Source organism: Balaenoptera physalus (genome assembly GCF_965194825.1).
Source record: "Balaenoptera physalus genome assembly, chromosome: 17".
NCBI lineage: Eukaryota > Metazoa > Chordata > Mammalia > Artiodactyla > Balaenopteridae > Balaenoptera > Balaenoptera physalus.
Genome location: NC_138895.1, coordinates 6,972,622 through 6,992,249, shown reverse-complemented (window position 1 = coordinate 6,992,249; position 19,628 = coordinate 6,972,622). Strand labels below are relative to the sequence as shown.

General features: G+C 38.7%; 1 protein-coding gene across 3 annotated transcripts in view; it reads left to right on the top strand.

Moving 5' to 3' along the window:
* Positions 1–19,628, top strand: part of TOX (thymocyte selection associated high mobility group box) — a 297,713-nt gene that overhangs the window by 144,948 nt on the left and 133,137 nt on the right. For 2 of the 3 annotated variants that reach the window (XM_082433015.1, XM_082433017.1), the window contains 2 exons: positions 819–884; positions 19,029–19,271. In XM_082433015.1, coding sequence (XP_082289141.1) covers positions 819–884; positions 19,029–19,271 — 309 coding nt within the window. The remainder of the gene's footprint in view (positions 1–818; positions 885–19,028; positions 19,272–19,628) is intronic. The other variant, XM_082433016.1, reaches the window with a different exon arrangement.

The window sequence follows — 19,628 nt, the reverse complement described above, 5'->3', positions numbered from 1 at the left end:
ATGGAGTGATTACTGCTTTCAGAAACCCGAATAATGAAAAGTATGCTGCTGTTGTTGTTGTTTGAACTCTTCCACAGCTCTGCACTCAACTGCCCCCAGGAATTTTCTCCTCCCATCTTGTTCCTAATTTGTAAATTCGTATACGGATTTCTATGCATTTGTAATACTTACATTAATTCTGTGTCTTTGAAAAACTTCGGAGAGGAAAATTTAATCATCGAGCCTGCATATTTTTATTGTTATCCATTGTTATTATCATTCTTAGCCATGCTTTTTGTGGCACGTGCTCTTTTCAAATATTATTATAAAATTCTTTAATCATAAGGCTATTGTGATGAAGCCAATTTCAGTCTATTATGAAAACTCTGCACTTTTTCATTTTTGAGAGCCAAACTCAGAATGCATTGAGCTGTGCCTCAGTATATTTTCCATTATCCTTTTCTTTCAGAAATCATGCCATCCACTTAATACTTCATTACAACCGAACTGCAATACGTATATACGTGGTACGCAAAATGAGCCATTTTGTTTTAAAACAGATTGCGGATGAAAGGAAACCATTCATTTCTTGCTTGCTTGCTGTAATTACTAGAGCACTAATTACTCCAAATCATGGACATCCAGGGTCAGGAAAATGACAACAGAAACATCAAAGTATAGATGTGGCTCTCTTGCTGTGGCAGATTTTCCGTATTTCCAACCACAGTATTTTTTTTTATGGCTACTGTTTTCCAGTTTGATGGTGGAAAAAAAAAAAAAACACAACAAACATGCACACAGTCAAGATTGCTGAATGTTTACTATTATTTCATTCGCAGTTTGACGGTGAGAACATGTATATGAGCATGACAGAGCCGAGCCAGGACTATGTGCCAGCCAGCCAGGTGGGTTAATTAATCTTCTCTGCCTTGTTTCCATTGTAATTAAACAAATTCAAAGAGTTGCATTGCAAATGAGTAGCACTATCAGTAACTGCGGCAATCAGGAATAATCATAATTTATAAACAAAGCATTTAAGCCTTGTTTCCAGTTAATGAGATCGAGCTGATAAAACACCGGAGTTGGCATTTGTTGAAAGATAATACCTTGTTTCCTCTCCAGAACGGCAAGCAGCTGTTTTGCCAGCATGATCTTTCCTAAACAGTTGTTTTACCTTTAGGAAATAAAGTCTTTACAGGTGCAGGTTATTTGAGCTTCTGACTATAGATGAGTTAATCATTATAAGCTGCACATGTCACAGATAGCTTTAATTATCAATTATTGGGGCAGTTTTCAATAAAATGTTACATTGATCACCAGAATCCCACGGCCAGAAAGCGCGCTATGGCTGTTTTCAAGCCAAAATCCGTGATATGATGGGAAACCTTTGAAGGGCACGTTTGTATCCATTTCACTGGGAATGGTTGACAAGGTATTTAATCGTGAGACGTGACAACAAAAGTCCAATGAAAATGTAAATGGTTACATTTATAGAAGTGAAGGCTTGGCTATTTATTTTTAGATTCTTAAGACCAGGCCCCTTGATCCACAGAGGGCATTTGAAGCAAAATGGTAACTGCCCTAGGGGGCCACTATAATATGATATGTAAGAACCTTGTAAGCAAAAACAAATAAATGAATAAATGAAAGTGAGGGAGAGTTCACAGGAGCATTGTGTGGACTTGCACATATTTTTTTCTGGAAGAGTAAAACCATGGTAGCTTGGAGTTTCATGTGTCAGTAACTGTAGCGTAAACTCAAACATTGAAAACAGTTGTTTTCATATCCGCCCAAATAGATTTGATAACTGGGAAGGGTGGGGGAATAGGGAACAAAAATAGAACTATTTTTCTTCATGGTGCTTGTCAGTGAATTAAATCTAATGTATGTGTCCGGGGTGCACTGTATGGGGCTTTGAAATCTCTCTGAGAACAAAATGTCTCAGGCTTAACTCGAAACAGAGGCAGGCCTGCCGCTCCATGAACTTTGCATTTAGAAGTCATTATGATCACTGCCTTCTCTGGCAGACATTCTGGAAACTATACTGTATTGTTCAGATGAGAAGGTCATCATTAAGTTCAAAGATCCGGACTACATTTCCTTCCATTCAACTGAGTCGATCACTCTCAGAATACCTTTGGAAGGCTGGGCTTTGCATTTAGAATTTGTACTTAACTGAATTCATTCAGCTAAGTAGCCGGCAGGGTCCATAGGTAGTTCTGAGTAGGACTGTTTGATTAAAAAATGAAAAATGTTACTATTCATTTTCTTCCAACCATCAATCCCAAAACTGTACTGACAAGTTTAGTATTACTATTAGATTAAAGCAACCTGGTATCATCTCTTTGTTGCCTTTAGGGTTTTGAAGTGTAAGGGCTAATTGAATTTGTTTGAAACAGTAGAAACACAAACTCAATAAATGATTGCTGTTATAAAGCAGCTGCTCCCTTTCAGAGAATCATTATGTCCGTCTTAAAGACTTTTGGATAAAGGATTGGAAATTCAAAGCATATACGTTATAACAACTTAGATTTTTAAATTCAAGTACAATGGATAATATTAAACCCTGACTAAAATCAAACAACTAGCATTATTTTTCTTAATATTTCAGTCAAGAGTTACCAAGAATGTTTTAAATACCAGTGATAATTTATGAAGGAGTAAAGAGCTCCAGATACTTTATGTGCTTTGTAAAGATATAGCAGGTTTGTGTGCCTGAAGCAAACTATTTTTTAATAATGCAGCACATATGAAAATGTTTTTAGAATGTGCTATTTCAAAAATTCAACTAATGTAAAATAATACACACTCTGGCAGAGAATAAGCTCCACAAATTACGTAAGTTGAATGGCCTTAGCTAAATTTTACACTTAACATTCCTTTTGTTTACTGTAATATGGTATATTCAAGAATTCATTACCTGGTATTCTTTTGGGAATTTTAATCAATTTACCCCTTTCGGCAACTATAAATAAGATTTTAGTCATCCTGCAGGAAAAAAAATAGCTTTGTTCTTTTTCCTACATAACATCAAACATCTGCATGGTTTAGTGATCCAAGACAACTTGCCTCTTAGTATCTCTCAACAATTTTAATTCCTGTTCAATTGTCAAATCAGTACATGCTTTGGGACTCACAGACTAAGTTGCTAAGTAGTAGCATATGGCACACTACTGCTCCTGTGATGTTGCTGCAGGCAAATAGCATGATTCTAAACTTGAAATGATTTTTATAGAAAGCCGGTGCTGGAATGGCTCCAGAAATGGAAGGACACTATAAAAATTAATGGTATTCTTTTAGACAGTCCCAGAGGGGTCTCCGGCACTCTCTACTGCGTGAATTCTATTCCTCTTAAGCTTAGTGTATACAATCCTTAAAATGTTTTGCATATAATTTTGTAATTGATAGGCAGCTTTTACATCGAATATACCACTCTATAATAAGTCTGACAAGTGTGCAATAAAAACCCATGACATTTCCACTTCTCCTGGCTTTGTTCTTAGAATATTGACTGTTTTCTCCTATAATAGCCCTAAGTGTGCTGGCCACTCAGTGATTTAGACACCATTTAACTTTTTCTTACTCTGGGTAGCATTTGAACCACAGAATGCAAGATTTCTTTGTGGGTTTCTAGACCCTGGCTAAGGGGGCCCATGTTGCTTGATACCTCATGAATTTGCAGGTTCCCTTCTGTATAGTTTGGGGGAAAATGTGAGTGGCTAATGGAAGGGAAGCCAGACGTGAGGAGGGGCCACTGGCCATCACACACTCCTTTGTCATTCTTAACCTGTCACGTTTGATTGACCAACATGCCGAAGGACACAAGAAGGAGGTGGAAGGGGATTGGGCTGCCCACCAGAGCTCTGCCCCTTCTCCAGAATAGCCCAGGCCCACTCATGCTGGGGATCGAGCCTTCCCTTTCCCTGAAAAACTCAAGCTCCTTTCTCCAGCCCTTACAATTCTAGTACCTTCTGTAATTCCTTATATGTGATTGATTATGCTCAAGATATAAATGTTCATTTGAATTAAGTACATCAAAGGAAACAGAAGAGGAGTCCAGTTCTCTTGATAGGAACTTTCTATGGCACCAAGGTCATTTATCTATTTATTTACTTATTTTTTCAGTTTTCTTTTCCTCATTCTTTTTCTTCTATGGAAGTTACAAAAATATCATTTTCCACGACTACCTATTCATTCCATGCTTTCCACCCACACTGGCAACATTCTTTACCAGTTCCGTGGACATAGGAACTCTTCACTTCTCACCTGTGTCTCAGTTCAGGAACTGTGTGGAAAAGATTGAGAAGGACTGTGTTTTTTTTAATGTGTGTGTGTGTGTGTGTGTGTGTGTGTGTGTGTGTATACACATACACACAAGAAATAATCACCTGACGGGGATAATCAGAAGATTTTTCTGGTGTCAGATCATGGAGAAGATTTGGTTACTTGATTGAACCATGTTTTTTAATAAATCACTTCCTCCTTGACCTTGGCCTTGACTCCAATAAACCATTTCTTTCTGCTTGTTTTCCCTCTTTATTTCCTTGCTTCCTTCATTCCTTCTCCCCTTCTTCGTATTTTCCTTCCATCCTCCTTCCTTCCATGAACAGTTATCCTTTAAGCTTGAACTAATTTTTGTTGTTAATTCTGAGCATCATAGTAAACCCTAAGTATTACATGTCCTGACCTAAGATCCTGTTTTAGATTATTTTCAGGTTGTGATCAGCTTTCTCTGCTTCTTTTTTCTTCCTGCACTGGAATTGTCTCTCTTACCTGGTTCCTCAAATTTCAAGATTAAAAATAACTATGATAAAATAAAGCAATATTATTTTTTCCTGGAATCTTACAACTAAGCATTTAATGTGCATTTTGTACCATCCGTCTTGAATGGAAAAGTTGAAGAGCGTCATCTAGGGCAGCTCTCATGTGAGTTTCAGGTTTGATTTCTAACCTCCCTGGGCACCTGTCCCTAACAGCAGCTCAGACTCAACGTATCCATTCGTCAAATCGAAATTCATCACCTCCAGCCCACTCCCTCACCCCAGACTTCTTTTTTTTCCTATATTGCCTATAGTCGTGAGAATTAACACCACCCCCAGCCCCGTCACCCAAGACAGGAACTTGAAGAGTCTCCCTTACACTCTCAGCCCTGAGTTGATCCCAGATAGTTCTGACTCTACTTCTCTGCATCGCTGCTGAATCTGTATCCTCTTTTCCTTCTATGTAATTACTGCCTGAGCTCTGGACCTCAAAGGTTCTCATTAACTCAGCTCATCTTACCTCATTTCCATCTTTCCTTCTCTCCTCTTGCTGTTGCTGAACGATCCATGTTCCTTCCTTACTTACACACCTCCGTGCCTCTCCAGCACCTGGTTGGAGTTATCGAGGCACACATCTGCCCTGCTGTGGCATGTAGCCTGCCCACCTGACTGTGCTAGGACTCGCCCTTCTTTCTCTCTGGATCTCCTGTGCTTAGATGATGCCCGACACGTTGGAAGTGTGCAGCATTATTTTGTGTACATGTTTTAATCACATTAATTCTTTGAGTCTTCTACTTGCAATGGTTTTCAGCCCTGCTCTGCAGACGTTTAGCAAATCTGGCCATGCCCATTCCATTCCAGGAGCACCTCTCCTCCTGGGTGTCAGCGCCTTGCACGCTAACAAAAGACACCAGCACTCCTGTCTCCTCAGAGAATTATTTCAAGTCCAAGACTCAGAGGACTAATGTGATAATAGACTAGATAATAGCAGGCATTTATTCTTACAATAATATCGGATTGCTATTTGTCAAATGCAATATAATGGCAGCAGAACCAATAGGACTTTCCAAGTTCTTTTTTGTGCAGTGTTCTCTTAAATCTACTGCTAGAATTGTAATATTTTGAGGTTTGCAAACATATTAATAGCTATATCTGTATTTTTAGTTACATGTTTTCCTAATGAGAAAATTCTCAGGGTTAGATAGAATATAAATGAGGTATGACAACAGGGCCTGGAAAGTATAGTATTTTTTAAGAGCACTTTTGAAAAAACATCTCTTGAGTTAGGCCATAAAATTTCCATGATCATGACATAAATTTGAACTATAAATTAGACCAATTACTTTTAGATTGGTTCCTTTTGGCAGAAATTTCGGGAGTAAGGTCAGCTTGACTTTTTGACCATTCACCCAATAAAATAGCAAAGCTGCCAGGCTTTGAGTAATCTAGTTAGTCCAACAAAGTCTGGCATCTTAACAAGCCCAAACTAGTTACTCAAACCAGTCTTCAGTGTAACGTTCAAATGATTACTCTGCGCAGTCCCGGAGGTATTCATTACAGACAAAATTGCTCTTTTGCCTTGCATACAAGCTGAGTTTTCAATGGGAAATGAAAGGATGCCTGGAAAAATAGGCCACCTAATTAAGTTAAACTACTCTAGCATTTGGCTTGACATCTTCATTACTCAAAATTAAAAAGATGCTTCACTTGAGCACACAAGTTACTATTGTTTATGTTGTTTTCTTCCTAAATTGGCTTCTTACATGGAAATCTGTTTTTCAGAATTATATCTTGAAATAGCTCACATATTTCATACAGTTTATAAAAATGTCTTAATAGCTCTATGGATACTGAATACCGGCGCCATGCAAATATATATCTTAGGGCTCTTGATAGTCAAGCACACATTAGTCTTTCTGCAGATTTTCTTGATCATTTACATTTTGGTATGATTGAAATTTAGATGATTTTTTACCCACCCAGTCTTTATTATTATTGTTATTATTATTATTATTAGTTGGGTATCAACTCTGTAACCTATAAATGATCAGTTACATGAGAAACAGAATTCCTCAAAAAAATTTTAAGTAGACAGTAAAATCTAAACTGAAATTCATTTGTCCAGTAGAAGTGTTTTATATCAACTTCTCTAGCAGAGCTATTTTGGGAACATTTTAAAACACAAACACATGTAGAGCACACCATCTACTGATTGCCAGTTCCTACTCATTGACACTAATGAGGCTGCTGACAGGTTAAATGTTGTGTATCATATACATTTCCAAGCTGTGGGATTTGTGAATACGAGACTCATTTTTTATTTCAGAAAATGAATGTTTGTTGCTGAGTATGCTTGAGAATTTTATTATAATTGTCTAATAGTATGTTTTTTCAAGCATTAGGCAAATGCATTTCAGTGATAAAAATTATGAAACTATCTGTATGGAATAGCATGTGTGACAGAAACAGATTCTCCAAAAGCATCGAGCTCCATGTGGAGGATGGTTTGCTCAGTGGACAGCTGTCAAGTGACACCAAGACATTTAGGCACCAGCAAGAGGTGCTGTGACTCTAACACACAGCCTGACCAGTTATACAGTTGATTTTGATACGTTTTGAAAACAGCCCTTTAGCTTGTTCAGATTCGTATTTTTTTGCAGATGTTTTTCTTTAGCACATGAGCAGTGATGAAAAACTAAATGATCCTTCCTGTTAAATTTTGCAATATATATATGTGTGTTCGATTTTTTTTCCTATCACTCATAATAAACCTGTCACTAAAGAATGTCTAAAAAATAGGTATGATATTCAAGTTAAGAATAGCAATATGTTGAATGATGTTATCTGTCCATGCCAACTCTACTTCCAAGACACTTTAAGATTGTTCCAAACAAACACTAAAATTTCATTATGCCAGTATGTCAAGTAGAAGCAATTTCGCCCATTTTTAGTATAAGAACACTGAGGCTTAGAAAAGCTGTTTTACCACCCACCCCTATATCTTCTGAGACCACCTTCTTGATATCCTCACCTGCCACCCAAACACCTTTAAAAAAGTGTCAAGTTTCCCTTTGCAGTTTCAGTTCCTTGGTTTTGGAGCAGACTTAGCTGGACTTCCCAGAAACACAGAGTTTCAGTTTCATCTTTATCCCATATTTTCTTTCTTTCTCCTGTGTTTTTTCTGATCTATGTTACTTCACAGTTTGGACATAAAAATTTCTAACTATAATCCTAATGATTTGAGAGTAATTGGTGGCTATCTTGGAAAATGCTCTCCATACATTCCTTCCTCTTTGTAAGTTATGATCATTGATCCTGTTGCAAGCAAAGTCAAACAAGTGACTTCTTGGATTTGGCATTAGATTTTTCAAATAGAACAGCCTGGTCTGAAACTCACGAGGGCTCTGAGGGTCATGATTTGAGACCAGTAATGAAGCCTTCCTTGGATGTGACTGGGCCTCCTAGCATTTCAGGAGAAATCCTGCATTCAAGAATAGCGAAGCCCATTGTGAGTAGTTATTTTCTGAACTCACAAACCAGAGTGGCCATGGAGGAGTGGGAGCTGGGGGCAGGGAACAGGATTGCAGGGATAGAGCAGGGCCAGCGCCCTGTACGGAATTTGCCTGCAGGGAAGCCTGAACTCACCTGTACTGTGAGCACTGAGGTGTTTATTTTTTATGCTCTGACTTCAGTTAAATGTCTTGCTTGCCAAGACGATGGTAAGTCTCAGTAGGAAGCTTCTGCTTGGCTGGAAGTTTAGGTTAGCACTCCCCTACCTCCATGGTAAAGAATGAAGTCGATCCATAATAATAACAGCTGTCAGTTGGCAGCTACCTGTGTCTGTAAGGAACTAAGCAAAGGCCTTGCACGCATTATCTCATTTAATCCTTACAACAATTCTTGGAGGATGAAAATGATAGAGGGACTGGCCAAACATCAAAAGGATAGTACATATCCCAGCTAAGTTTCTCGCCCGGAAAGGCCTAACGCCCAAGTCAGACTCCATCCATGGGCAGCAAGGCCTCACTGTATTTTAGAACTTTAAGGTCAAAATGTTGATGTGCTAACCTCAGTCCTTGTTAGTATTCAGATAACTGCATGTGTTACCGTGTGTGGGAATACTCTGAAAAGCAGCAGGTTGAACCAAATGAAATTGCAGATATTTGACCATCTCTTCCCTACCAAAGCAGCAATTTCATATTTGTTCAGACACAGATATAAGCTGTGCAGAGGTGAGGTGTTTATTTGCAGTCCCTGGCTTCTTTTATCCGAAGCGGTGATTCCTTCTTTCCCCTCTTTTCCAAACCTTTGCCACCATAGCTGTCCCCTTTTCCTCTGTATTTTCATTGCTTTTCTTGTCTGGGTCCAGGGCTCTTCCCCTTCTTGGCGCTTTTCCTTTTCTCCACCAAAAGGTAAACAAAGTATAGGAGGTCTTTCCATCAAAGACGTCGCACCGCTTCCGCTGCTTTCTCAGCGATCCTGCTCCTGGGTAACCGAAGGAGGAGGAATTCTATCTTCTTTAAACTCAGGAAATTATCTCCAATTGTTCTTTTTTTTTTTTTTCCCCTCGCCCCTATCTTCAGCTCCGCTTCAGCATAAGTTTTCCTGGTAGTGAAGACTGTAGGAAGCGAGACGGTCCTCAGATACCTAGGGATCCAGTTGCAGTTGCTTCCTGGTAAAAGATCCAAACAGTAGGAATTGCCCGTCAGAGTATGATGATCTTTCCTTTTTCTGGCCCTCTTGACTGAGGGAGGAGCCAGACCAAGAGCAGAGGCCATCTGTTTAGCTCCTCTGCTGATCTGGCTTTTTCATGAAGAATGTGGGTTTACGTATGCAACACTTACTGATTTCTGTGCAACGGGAAAAAATGAAAAGAATGGCCATAAACACATGCAGTGTATATTTTAAAGTTTACATAAAAATATGTACATATAAAAATAGGCCAACACTGAATGCTTAATTCCATGCTGGCTGCCTATATATGATTTAGCAAAAAGAATCTGACCATAAGCAAAAATCAATTTAGCACAGGTTTCTTAAAAAAGAAAATTTTATTAAAGCTCAAAGGCCGTACATGCTTTAAAATAGTATATTAAAACCCAAATGCATTGGGCTTCCCTGGTGGCGCAGTGGTTAAGAATCCGCCTGCCAACGCAGGGGACACGGGTTCGAGCCCTGGTCCAGGAAGATCCCACATGCCACGGAGCAGCTGAGCCCGTGTGCCACAACTACTGAGCCTGCGCTCTAGAGCCCGTGAGCCACAAATACTGAGCCTGCGTGCCACAACTACTGAAGCCCGTGCACCTAGAGCCTGTGCTCCGCAACAAGAGAAGCCACTGCAATGAGAAGCCTGCGCACAGCAATGAAGAGTAGGCCCCGCTCACCGCAGCTAGAGAAAGCCACGCACAGCAACGAAGACCCAATGCAGCCAAAAATAAATAAATAAAATAAATTTTTTTTTAAAAACCCAACGCATTTTATTCAATTATGAAATGTAAAAAATTCTATGTATTGATGCTATGGGTTTCCCCTCTGCTCAACTAGTTCTCTGAATACAAGCAAATCATTTAACCTCTTTACTCCTCATTTTTCGCATCTACAAAGTGGGAGCGTAGTCTCTGAGGTCTTCTCTCGACCGAGCATTCTATAATTTCATTTGAGCATAAATATAGAACTCTAGAACATTATCCTAAGAAAAAAATGCATAAGGTTATTCACCACAGTGAGGTTCATAACAGAGAAAAATTAGAAATACCCTATATGTTTGGTAATAAGAAACTGGAATAAATTACAGAACATGCACACAATGATATAATATGTAGTCATTTAAACAAAATGTAATAGATGATATTTATTGACATGAAAAATATTCACATCCTTTTTAAGTGACCAGGTTAAATTCTATGATGGTATAATAATATAGCTTACATTTATTGATAGCTCTTATGAGCTAGTATATTACTCAAATTATTTACATTATCTCATTTATCTCAATTAATCCTGATATACCCTTAATGAATTGAATACTGTTATCAACCCTACTTTACAGATTTGGGAACTAAGGTTTAGAAGACTTAAGTAACTACACCTGCTAAGAGATGAGATGAGATTTGCATATAGTATTTCTAGCTCCAAAATCAGAGCTTTATGATCTAACTTTTGTTATTAAAAACAAAACAAAAGCCCAAAACAAGATAGCAAATATGGACTGAAAAGATTCTTGAAAGAATACACATGTTTTAATAGTGTAGGTTTTTTTTTTTTTTCCTGAGTGGTTGAATTTGAGTGATTTTTTTCATGTATATTTTCTTCTTTTTCTCTCATTAACATGGATTATTTATCAAATAAACCCCCCAAAAATTGTAGAACTGAATCTCAGAACTCAATGTGAGAATTGAAGACATCTGGAAAACTAAAAAAGATGGACTGCATTTGTACATAAAATCTATGCTAAGCAATGAAATTGTAAATGTTTTAATTATCCCCTTTAAGCACTGAATACAGAATGATGACTTATTACCAGAACATCCTTGGGCCCCCACTAGGGTTTCAGAAGTAGCTCCCCCACTTTAATCTGCTCTCCCTAGTCATCGTCCATGTGTGGTTGTGGGTTGTGCTGGGGGGTAGGGGGGGCACGTTATTTGTTTCCCAGAAACTTTTTTTTAAGAGTGGCTCTAGCAGCAGTCATGGCACACAGAAGAGTGCTGGACTTCCCTGACCTGCCCACCCCTGATCTGAGAGTGCTCGGCCCACTGCCCTAACACCCACAGATCCTCAGAGCTTCAGCCTGTTAACCCCATCTCAAGGTCAGAGCTCTCCCCAACCCAGCCCCAGTGTCAGATATTCTCTGGGGTGGCCTCAAGCTAACCCTGTTTTCTGGTCTCATTGAGGCTTTGCACCCTGGTTTTTAATAATCCAATAAAAGCAAGTCCCAGTAGAGGCTCGCATTGGGCTCAGTACCCCAAAGTTTCTTTTGATCAGTGGGCTCAATCTTGTCCTTGAAGTTTTCTTAGATATTGAAGACCTGACCTCCCTGTTGAACCTCCTTGCTGCCCTGTCTGGACTCGCTCGTTTGTCAGTTTTGTGGTCTTCCCTTCATCACCTACTGCATCTCAGCAGAAGTGTCTGATCTTCAGGTCCTGTTATCAGGGAAAATCTGCTTATAACAACCTCCCCACCCCCCATCATCCCAGCTTCAAATAATTCCTCTTTCATTTACACTCAAATATCACTTAGTTTGACAATCGAACATGCTGTTTATTGGAAGCCTAAGTTTTTATATCTCTTCTAATTTACTTCCTTTATGACAAACTCTTATAGTTCTTTGTATCTCAAATCATACTTTGTGGGATGCCTTACACACAGTAGGTACACAACAAATGCTTGTATGACAAATGAAGCTCTCATTGCCTTTTACTTAATAAGGTTACAGAAACTAATGAGCACAAATAAAATAAATGTGGTACGTTCTACCCAAAATGCATCTTGATAACTGTTGCTTGAAAAATTAGTACATTGTGTGTTTTTAAATGAAGATGATTTATTGCTATTGTCTAACATGTAAAGAAAGACAAAAAAATTGTTTGCAGGATCATTGGCTTGAGCACATCAATGGCACTGTTGGACAATTCTTGCTGAGTGTTAAGATGATTTATGTAACAGACCAAAGCTTTCCACAGTAATACATTATAGTTTCAAGCTATCAACCCTTGTTCATGCAGAGACAAAAGAATCTGAAAAATACCTGCTTCTGAAGATCTTCTCAAAAGAAATTGGAGATAATGTTGATGCTATTTAAACTCTTTCTAGGGAAATCACCATTGCGTCAATATCAATTTCTGAAAACATACAGAGGAAGTTTATTATTTTTCTAATGAACTCAAATTTACTTTGCTTTTCATTCAGTTATTTAAATTATGCAACAAGAATTTTTAATAATACAAGATGAAACAGGTTTAAACATGGGCAATTTTCTATCCTGAACTTTCAGAAATTATGTTATAGATTAAAAATTAAGGCATTTCATATAAATTTGATGGCAGTGCTATTTATTTATCTTTCAGATAAAGATCTATATGAGAAACATATTTTACAGTGTTATAACCATAGCCATATTTTTAGTGTGTGCATGATTGCATGAAGCCATCACATAATTTAAAGATATGTACAAGATGATATCTTTTGAATTCTTCTGAGTTATAGGACCTCTTGTCACCAAAGATTGAATGCTCTGTATAATGATTGCAGTATGTGGACAAAGACCCACAAACACAAGGCCCTTCTGGTGGAGAAACTCGATTTTTAGAGGAGAAGAAAAGACAAAGTCCAGTAGAGATTTCCCATTATTTGTTCCCAGTCAGCATATATTAACACTCTATCTAAACAGTACAAAAAATAAATTCTCTGTAGTCAAAAGAAAAATCAGCCTAATTAACATCCCACCTCCAGATGTAATAATGTAGAATAAGAATAAAAAATAAGAACAGGCTGTAGTGAAAGGAAGTGTGGATTGCAGAAGGAGAAAATAATGTAAACAGGATACCCAGGCCATGGACTATGTAAAGCAAAAATGATGAAAAAGAAATATGAGCATGTCATTAAACAGGCAGGGGAATGAGATCTTCCAGAAATCAGGTGAGACGTTTTCCTTCCTTTTTCACTGAATTGGGGATGCTGGGGGTGGTTGGACATGGGGAAGGACAATGGCTTTAGTCAAGAGGCTAGAAAGGTTCCCAAAAGATCAAATCAAAACAGATCGGAAGGATCTTCTGTTACTTTCCTAACCCAACTCTTGATTCTTGTCTCAAAAACAAACCATCTGATCAGCAATTTGACAGCAGTCTCCCAGGGAATATAGTTTTCCTTCGGACACGAGACAGTATGTTAGAAAGTATAGCTTTTGTTGCAAACTTAGACACTGAAAATTCTGCTTCACACATTCATTAGCCTTTTACCTGGGTCAGTAGGATGGAACTGTCAGGAACTGATCAGCCTGGGTGCCGGCCGGCAGCAGAGTTCTCTGAAGAATCAGAGTTGTGGCCCTCTGCACATGAGGTCCTTATTGTCTGAGCTCTTCAGCATCTTCGCCTATTCACCATTTCCCACTATCTTTTTATTCTTTAATTTCAAAACTACAATTTAATCCCATTAAAATAAAAACAAAACCTATTTATGGGGAGCAATTAAATGAATACATTATGTATGAATAGGGCTACACTTTGCTTCAATATGAGGTCTGATCAATGGCAAATATACTGAAATTCCTTTATTACGATGTCTAAATCCTCTCCTATTTGCTCTATAGTTGTTTTCTCAGACATGACCCAATCCATGGCATATATAAACACATTTAACAATAACCATAGCTATGCCAAAGCTGCCATTTATCAAGAACTTTCTGTGTGGCAGACATATATTATTAGGCTTTTTACCTATCTTATGTTTTTGTTTTCATGCTCATAAGAACCCCATAAAGCAGGTTTTGAAACTGAGGCTCAAAGGAGAAACCTGTCCCAGAACCCACACTAATAAATGCTTCAAAGAGCCTGGAACAGCCCTGTCTGCTGGACTCCAGAGCCTCCAGTCTTTCCAGCATGTTCCGTGGCCTTCTTATCAGTCACTGAGGAAGCATTATAAGTACGCTCAACCAGTCCAAGATCTGTCGCCCCATCAGAGAAAGACGTAGCACTTTGTAAGCTAAATATGCAAATGCCAATGGTAAGGTTTCAAGAAAATGACTTGAAATAGTCACTGGATCTATTATTTAGAACCATAAAAATAGTCTCTTGAAGAGGATAATATTTTGAAATTACTACTTTAATGCTTCCAACAGTCCCCTTATGGCCTCTGAGAAGTTCATACATAGTCCAGCGTTAGCCAAGCCTCGTGAAAGCACAGCCCATTCTCCCCACGTATCATGACTCTTGGCTTCTGCTCCCTGGACACACAGGGACTCACAGAGCCTCCCACTCTAGAATAGAGCCGTATCCCAGCACCAGCAACAGAAGGAGAGTCTCCTGTGTCTAGGGCCAGTGAGTAACTTAGGATCAGGGAAAATCTGGTTGAGTAACAGTAATATAATTCTGAGGTCTTTGACTCATTTAGATCATGCAGACTAGCTATGGTTTAGAGCAAATCACTTTGCATGCTGCTTTGTTTCCAGTTTACCTTTCATTAACATGGTGAAGATCCAAGATAAAATTAAACATATTGTCTTGAATTTCATACCATTAACCCTAAGTACTTTCTCTTCATTTGTGTAGATGTTCACCATTGACTTTTATCATTTCTTGGGGAAGAGACAGCTGCTGAGAAGATTCTGATCTCTAGATTGGGAGGGGTAAAAGGCACTATAAAGGCTGATAAGGAAGATGATGGCTCCTTGAAAGTCCATACCTGCTCTTCTCCAGCATTGTAGCCTGGAACCCAGCCCCCCAGATTCTCAGAGGCCATGGATTGACTCCTTGGTGGTCTCTAACTCAGGCTAAAAAAAGTAGCCCTGTGTCTCATCGGGATATGCAAGGTCTTAGGAAGGATCAAATGATCTTTGGTCTCAGGAGAATTGGAGAATGAAAGTTTTTTTAATACCTGGCCTCACTGAGACTTGAAGGAGGAAAATAAGCCTGAATCAGAAAAGGACCCTGAATCAGTAGAAGGTGCAAGGAATGATTTTCACTGAAGCTTCTCTGACTGCTCAGTCCCTGGTCTCATCACCAATGTCCCTGTTTCTGTGCTCAGAACACCCTCTCATGCCCTCTCTGTCCACTTGTCTAGTGAGGCCCTTGCTGGTAGCCATCCCCAAGGGATCCTGATGCGGAACCAAGGCTTCCGCCAGGTCCTTAGCTAGCTGCAGTAGGCATTAGGTTCCAACAACTTCTGAGAGCCAGGGGGCCCCACACTCGCCCTTAGGAATCCTCTGGGACTTCTGTGTTACCACGGGATGGTGAGTGCAAACCACTTCAGGGGGACAGATCAACAGCCAGAGAGGGACACCAAACTACCCTACCCCAGCCTTTCTCAAGCTGTTTAAGCCTTTACATCTTTAACAGGATACAGTACTTTTGGCTTCCCAACATGCTGAGCAATCAGCGTTCCATACCGTGCTGTCACCTAGCCAGTGCCTTCTTGGGGATACAGGATATTTATTCAAGCCCCTGGCGTAACAGGGGTATAGTCATAAACTTCATGCCTTTGGAGAGTCATCTTCACATTCATTCATTTCTTCTTGCATGCATTCATTCAGGGATTCGTTTGTTAATTCATTCAACAGACATTGAACACTGATTGTAACCAGGCAGCTTCATGGGGAATGAGGGAAAATACTGAATCATATGCGATTGTTACATCACCCCTGAAACTGCAAATTGCCTCTTAGTATATAACTTACTGTGGTTAAGTCAAACTTATTAGGTTTTAAGAAATCAAAATAAAGATGTCATGCCATGGAAGTCAGTGTTGAAGAATTAGCTAAATCATTTCCAAATTTAAAAAATAATTAGTAATTAGTCTGGCATTGAAGTTTTTGTGAGTTCTGTGACATTTTGACATTTATACAGTTACCGTGATACTTTTATATGGCATCGATTACATTGTAATAGGTTCCTGGCAAATAACCATCTCATGACTTCTAATGTGAAGAATAGAAACTACTAAGTAACCTTTTGTTGTTAAAATTCTTGATCCACATAACTACCCATTACCAGTTAAGTTGTGGAATCTGTGGTTTTGGTATGTAAGTGCACGGATTAAATAACATTAATGTGTAATTACATGAAAATAAACCATGTAGCTTAGTTAAATTGCAGTACAATTGTTATCACTGGACGTAAAGTGATACCAATTAAAACTTCCTTTAAAACACCGCAAATTAAGATTTAACTACTGGAGAAATTCTAGAATGTAAAGTTATAGTACACCATAGGTAGACTATCCCTGGGTATTTTCAGAGGTTTAATGGCATTTATAAAGTTAAAAACATCTTTTTCCTTTATGGCTGGCATTAATTGTATCTTATTCAGGAAGGTTTCAAACTGACGTCAATTAACTTCTTAAAAGATATGTATCAACAAGTTCAGCCTTTGAAATGTTGACAGAAAGACAAATTATGAATACTTGTGCTCTTATGGGGTAAATATTTGATTTTAATGGGATGGGCATTGGGATGGAATTTGGGACGAGGAAAAAACCTGATACTAATGCTAATACTAATTCTTAAATTGTGAAATTTTATTGATCAAAAACAGTTGAGTGTTGGCAACTTTGTATCATTCAACTTAATAAAATAATAGCAATTAAACTAGTTATGGAAGTGTTAGAAATAAAAACGCCTTCCTCCTTCATATATCCAGCCCTCAAATGTACTGAGTTGATTGCTTACCAGCTAAGTGAAAGTTATTTAACTTCAAACTCTCAATTTTCTCTTCAGGAAAACAGGGTAATAATAGCTACACAAAGGATTATTGTAAGGACTAAATGAAGACAGCATAGTCAAAGGACTCAATACAGCGCTTTCTACGAAGCCAGCATTAATAAGTGTGCTTCCTCTCCCTCCCACCCTCCACCATTTTGCATCTTTTATGCTTCTTATGTGAATACTTGTACCAGGGGCTGATGGTTTAGATCTACAGATTAAAGGTCTAAAATATATTAGGCAAGTGAGAATTTAATCAAACTTGCTGTTTTGACACAGGGCACTAGTATATTTTTCAGACAAGAGGTAGATAACTGTAAACAGGAAAATTTGATAACTTATGATTGAACTTTTAGTGCTGGTGATTTTTTCTTTTAACAGAACTTTAGATACTTAAGAAAAATTGTCTGCAGAGATGAATTAAATCTTTCCTTCATACGCCCCCAGTCTGTAACCCACACATGCTTCTACGTGACCACGTCTCAATGCCAGACGTTCCAATTAGCTCCTCATTTAATCGTGTCTCCTGACAAAACCTAAACAAATATATCAAAACTTGTACAACATTTAGCAAGTGCAAGTTGAAGGTTTTCTTTCTGTTAGACAAACAGACGTCATCTGGAAAAAAATAACCCCAGGCACTTGGAAGCAGGAGCACGAAGCTGATTGGCTGAACACCCCATGAATACCGTGCACTCCTTTCTTTGGCTCCTACCCTCTGCCTGCTCATTTCCAATCTCGCACACTCCAGCAGGCGTGCTGCTGCCAGACAAGCGAGTCCTTGCTACCCCTGTGCTCAGACGCTAGGAAGACTCGCGTACTTTGAAAGATAGGCTTGCAAGAGTGATCTGGACCCGCTCTGTTTCCTTCATATTATGGCACCTGCTCTCTAAAGACTGCTAAATATTGCTGTGTTTTGATATGAATTGGTAACAATATTTTATTATTCAGTTCCTCCTTATATATGTGCCATGTGTACCACATTCCATTTGTAAGCAGGAGTGTCCTCACATACTCTTGCTTTCCGTCTTTGCTCCCTCCCTTCCTGTTTTAGCTAAAAGCCACTTTCTAAAAGAAAAAGCCCCACGTATGTTGTTATTTATTTTACTGATTGACTTTTATTCCTAAATTAGTATTATAATGATATTTGTGTAATTTTGTCTTTCAAAATTGGCCGAACTGCATTTAAATGATTACAAAATTATTTACTGTCTTCTAGGGGTAGATCAAATAAATGTGACTAGTCAGAAATCAAGAAAGCCATCTTCATTTTTATTTTGATGGCATAATCTTCATGATAAAAATAGCTTTTAATGGCATTATCTTCATATATGACACTTTCTCTGAAGTCACACTTATGCAACATGGTTTAGCTACTACTTTACCAGATTTTTTTCTTTGTCAGTTGTGAGCATGTAGCTCTTCAAAACCCAGAAGCAATTGCCTCAGAACTTCTGGAATTCATTTTATTACATCTCATGATCTGAGCAGTAGGGAGCCCTATGAAACATGTTTGATCAAATATTAATTTTATAAATTGCCTTTCTTTCCCCACAATTCCCATGAAAAAAGGTATTCAGCTAGATTAAAACTCTGGAGCATTTTAATGGGACCTTTGAAATCTGTCTGAGTTCAGCTTCTTGGAACAATAAAACTGCTTAATGGCAGCACTCTTTATACGAGAAGTGGCTATGCCTTCGAGGAGATTTTCTTCCATGCATGATAGAGAAATTGCAGCAGGATAATCTGAGTGTTTGCAGTGTCTTTGCCAAATCCTTAATGATGCTTGTAATAATATCTGAAAGGGTCATGTGTGTTTGTTCACCATGATGAAAAGAAGGGGATGATAATTTGCATCAATATCACCGTTGTCTTTTCAGTCCTACCCTGGTCCAAGCCTGGAAAGCGAAGACTTTAACATTCCACCCATCACTCCTCCTTCCCTCCCCGACCACTCGCTGGTGCACCTGAATGAGGTCGAACCTGGTTACCACTCTCTGTGTCACCCAATGAACCATAATGGCCTGCTACCGTTTCATCCACAAAACATGGACCTACCTGAAATCACCGTCTCCAATATGCTGGGCCAGGACGGAGCACTGCTTCCCAACTCCATTTCTGTGGTAAGGGTCTGCTTACTGGTTGGTGGTGGGGAGCAGGGGACACCGCGAGGACGAGGTCTAAATTAATGCGAGAAGCTTTCAATCATCGTAACGTGGCTTTCTGAAACTAGAATGGTTTTTAGCTATGAAATCCTAAATCCATAAATCCTGTAAAATCCTAAAGCAATTTTCCATTTTCCATTTAAGCCAAGGCAAAATCAATTAATTACATGTTTGATCACTCATATTTATAACCCAAAGTCCTAAATACTATTTGACACTGAATGTGTGGTCATATGGTCAAAATGTCTTGCTAGCTTTTAGATAAAAAGTTATCATAAAGGTGCCACATCTCATCTAGTGCAGGATTCTTCAACA